Raw genomic sequence first — 5,000 nt, forward strand, 5'->3', positions numbered from 1 at the left:
AAAAAAATACTAAAAGGTCTCTCCGACAGCATGGAGGGATTGATTGTGAAGAGAATATTAATGTTTTACCACGATATCAAACCGCACATTTCCACAGCAACAAACATCCCTAAAAAGGCGAGATGCATGATGTATGGGTCCAGCGTAGCCCAGTCCACTGGGCAGCCTGCTTCAGGCTTATCTAACCGTGATGCATCTGTGATGACGCATTCTCATTTGTGATGTCACTATCGGGTCGGTTTTGAAATTGCTCATAACAAACTAACTGGCAAAGGTCCTTTCAATGAGGGACGGGGTGAAAACAGAGATTCATACGAGAAGAGTTAAACCACCATAATACTAAATCGTAAATATCGGATCGCAATACTTACAGAATCAAAATGCATCGTGTTTAGGCAGTGAAAAGCCCTCCTATATCGTATTGTGAGGTCGCTACTTTAAATACAGTATGACTGACACTACTGTCGCTCCGTGTTTCCTAACATAATCAGAGAGACCCCTGATGTTTTGTCAATACAGACGGACAGACGTGCTGTCGTGTATGGAGCCTGCTGTTGAGAACACAGAGGGGAGTTGAGCCAGGGAACAGAGCACCGACAGGAAGGGAGAAGGTGAGTGGCATGCACATATGAGAGAGACAGAGAGAAAAATAGAGCGAGTAGAGAGAGCGAGAGATAGAAAGAGAGAGTAGGAGACAGAGGGAGAGAGTAGGAGAGAGTAGGAGAGACTGAAGGCAGAGAGAGAAAGTGAGAGAGGGAGAGAGAGAGAGAGAGAGAGAGAGGGAGAGGGAGAGGGAGAGAGAGAGAGAGAGAGAGAGAGAGAGAGAGAGAGAGAGAGAGAGAGAGAGAGAGAGAGAGAGAGAGAGAGAGAGAGAGACACACAGAGAGTATTGTAGACAGAGCCAGAGAGAGATTAAAGAGTAAAGACAATGGAGTGAATATGCATGCACCCATGTCTAAAAGTGGTGTTTCAAGCTGAACGACACAACATCAAAGGCCCAAGGCTATTTCACTCACACACACACACACACACACACACACACACACACACACACACACACACACACACACACACACACACACACACACACACACACACACACACACACACACACACACACACACACACACACACACACACAGGTTGGAAATGGAGAACTACCACTACTTCCAAAAATTAGGGTTTGGGTGTCTGGATGGATTTCAAATTATGAATATTAAGAGAAAGGTGAATACATTTAAAATAACTATATTTATTTATACAAAGCAAATGTGTCTGTGGGGGGGGGGGGGGGGGGGGGGGGGGTTGGCTGCTACCTAAAAGGCCTGGCAGAGCTGTTGGTTTCCCCATCGACTAACTGACTGGCTTGGCACTCTGCCTTTCACTCTGTCGCAAAGACGGATGTCGGTCTCAGGAAATAATCACTCTGACGACGATGTGGACAACTTGAAATGCCCCGGTCGACGCTAGCTAGTCCACGTGCACGTTTCCATGACGACACTGCAATCTAACAGGCTCCAGCATCCCGACTGGAAGCGGGGAATCTCGATTGCGACGCGCACACACGATTCCTCTTCTGTGACACGACAATCTGGCAGCTCCCTTGCCCAATATTTCATCTTTGACACTGTAATGGGGCTCATGTACACAACGCATCGCCCGTCGCACTGTTTTACGACTTCGGAATACTCATTTACCTCATGTCCCCTCGCTTCTCAGGGAGGAACGAGGGGAACGGCTGCCTCCCATTGGTTCATTCCTAGATTCAATCATTGTATTGTGAAGTATGGATATTCTGCACTTTCTGACCGCAGGAACTTTCTCATAATTCTCAAAAGGCCGGTCGGAGGAGCAAAGCGAGTTGAGTGCGTCCGTAGTCTAGGCCCTCTGAGCCATCGACCACCTCAAACTCAAGGTCGGTACTCTCCTGTTACAACGGGTGACGTAACGGTACAGCGATTGGTCACAATTCACCCATTTGCGCAGCTCGCTCCGTGCTCGGTCATGAACAATGAAACTCACGGCACACAATCACACACCCGGCTCAACGCGTTCTCTGTATCATATCAAACCGATGAGGCTGTGGCCCATCACTCCGACTAGGAACAGAGTCTCCCCCCCTCAGCGGCCTGCAGGCTCCGCGCTCGCCGCATCGAGATGCCACCTGCTGCCGATCCACTCCAGCTCTTTTCCACGACCCCTCCAAGTCTGCCAATTTGGAACTCGATTTGCTGCAACGTCTCTCCAGTGATGCGAGGGCTACACACAGCGAGGAGAACCCGGACATCCATGGAGCGCAGAGCTCCTGACTAGACACCACACCCGCAGCCACAGAATCTCTCAACGTGCGGACGAGGAGATGTGGCTCACGGTTTCCACTCACTAGGGCTGGATCAGGACATGATGAGACGGCGTGTGTTTCAATGAGGAGAGCTGTTACCGTTCTGAAGGGAGGAGGTTTCTGTCCATGAATTCCCCGCTTGGTTGAATCTAGCGCTGATGTTTAGAAAGGTCAGAGGACCGGTGAATTATAGCACGCTTATTCTTAGATGCGCTTGGTACAGATATTAAATCCATCATGCTTTTGGACGTTATCTACTTTATTTCCTTCTCTGTTTATTTGTGTGTGTCATAATTCAGACGATGGCCGGAGATTTTAGAATCACTTTAACCATCTGTCCTCATTCTATCATTACCATATCTTTATATGGGGTTGAATAGCGATAACAGTTATGTTGGTATTGGGCCATGTCTCTCTGTACTGTGTGATACTATATCATGTAACTATACTACATGCTATACGCTGCTATGTACGTTTTATAGAGAGTGTATATTTAGAATGTGGGAGAACCATGAGTATGTCATGGCTGTGATCGGCAGGAGAAGTGTATAGTATAGTATTATAGTGTAATATTGTAGTGTAGTACTATAGCAAAGTATTATAGTGTAGTATAATAGTATAGTATTATTGCAGAGTGTAGTATTATTATAGTATTCTGACATCCAGATGAGGTGTATAGTATTACAGTACTATATTATAGTATTATATTATAGTCTAGTATTTCAGTACAATATTAGAGTATATAGTATATATAGTGCAGTATTGTAGTATTCTGACCTCCAGGACAGGTGTCTAGTATTTCAGTACTATATTATAGTATATATTATAGTCTAGTATTTCAGTACTATATTACAGTATATATATAGTGCAGTATTGTAGTATTCTGACCTCCAGGACAGGTGTCTAGTATTTCAGTACTATATTATAGTATATATTATAGTCTAGTATTTCAGTACTATATTACAGTATATATATAGTGCAGTATTGTAGTATTCTGACCTCCAGGACAGGTGTCTAGTATTTCAGTACTATATTATAGTATATATTATAGTCTAGTATTTCAGTACTATATTACAGTATATATATAGTGCAGTATTGTAGTATTCTGACCTCCAGGACAGGTGTCTCTTGGTCCATTTGTTGGGGGGCGTGAGGCTGCGTCTCCGACGGCCCGTTGTCTCCTCTGGCTCCGACACATCTGGTAGAGAACATCTGGGAGTCTGCATGAGGCCCAGCGTGGCCTGGTCTGGAACACAGGAGAACACAGTAGAGTAGGAATAGAGTACAGTACAGTGGTAGGATAGAGTAGTACAGGAGTAGAGTAGGGTACAGTGGTAGAGTATGGTAGAGTAAAACATGATAGAATACAGTAGCATAGTACAGTGGAAGCATAGAACATAATATAATAGATTATAGTAATAGAGTATAGTAATAGTGGAATATAATCAAATAGAGTACAGTAGTAGAGTAAAGTACCATAGTACAATAACCTTTCCCTATGAATATTTATTTCATCAGCGGAAACAGGGTGATTGGCAGATGGCTACTATTAGTCATTATTCAATTACTATCATGAAGATTATAATGAATCGAGACTCATCATCTTCTTAATTTTAAGTTAAGTTCCCAAGCCCATTATGAAGACTCCCCCCCCCCCCCACACACACAGACACACACACACACCCTACCCAAGACTCCGGTCTCCGTCAACCCTCCGAACTTTTGCATGGCCTTGATGGCCGTGCTCAAGGCCTCCTTGGTCTGCAGCTGGCCAGTCACAGGGTCCGGGGGTGGGAGGTAGCCGAACTTACTCAGCCAATCCTGGAGGAGAACACAGTAAACATGGCTAAGCGTCAGTCATTCGTGGAGGAGTACAGAGTTATCACTCGTTGAAGGCTGGTAGAGAGACTCAGAGATTGCAGCGGCTAGCGCAACACATTTTTTCCGATGTCGAACTTCCTTTGAGGGAAATACACGCCAGTCCCCGGAACAAGAATCCCAAAGACAAGAAGAATCCCAAAGACAAGAAGAAGGCATATAGTGAAGTTTCTTGAGGAAGAATTCAACAAAAAAATATTAAAACATGTAAACTAAACAGATATCTTCCTATAATCCCTCCTCTCATGTAACTGAAACACATATTCCTCTATAGTCCCTCCTCTCATGTAACTGAAACATATCCCTCTATAGTCCCTCCTCTCATGTAACTGAAACAGATATCCCTCTATAGTCCCTCCTCTGGTGTACCTGAAACATATCCCTCTATAGTCCCTCCTCTCATGTAACTGAAACATATCCCTCTATAGTCCCTCCTCTGGTGTAACTGAAACAGATATCCCTCTATAGTCCCTCCTCTGGTGTAACAGAAACAGATATCCCTCTATAGTCCCTCCTCTGGTGTAACAGAAACAGATATCCCTCTATAGTCCCTCCTCTGGTGTAACTGAAACAGATATCCCTCTATAGTCCCTCCTCTGGTGTAACAGAAACAGATATCCCTCTATAGTCCCTCCTCTGGTGTAACTGAAACAGATATCCCTCTATAGTCCCTCCTCTGGTGTAACAGAAACAGATATCCCTCTATAGTCCCTCCTCTGGTGTAACTGAAACAGATATCCCTCTATAGTCCCTCCTCTGGTGTAACAGAAACAGATATCCC

The 5,000-nt window shown here is 44.7% G+C and overlaps 1 protein-coding gene across 1 annotated transcript in view; it reads right to left on the minus strand.

Moving 5' to 3' along the window:
* The window catches only part of LOC132454854 (matrix metalloproteinase-17-like), a 46,344-nt gene that overhangs the window by 21,749 nt on the left and 19,595 nt on the right, over positions 1-5,000 (minus strand). Inside the window, exons 2-3 of the mRNA XM_060048404.1 lie at positions 4,030-4,162; positions 3,398-3,587 (exon numbers count right to left, since the gene is read on the minus strand). Coding sequence (XP_059904387.1) covers positions 3,398-3,587; positions 4,030-4,162 — 323 coding nt within the window. The remainder of the gene's footprint in view (positions 1-3,397; positions 3,588-4,029; positions 4,163-5,000) is intronic.

The sequence above is a fragment of the Gadus macrocephalus genome, chromosome 4 (assembly GCF_031168955.1).
Source record: "Gadus macrocephalus chromosome 4, ASM3116895v1".
In the NCBI taxonomy this organism is placed as follows: Eukaryota; Metazoa; Chordata; class Actinopteri; order Gadiformes; family Gadidae; genus Gadus; species Gadus macrocephalus.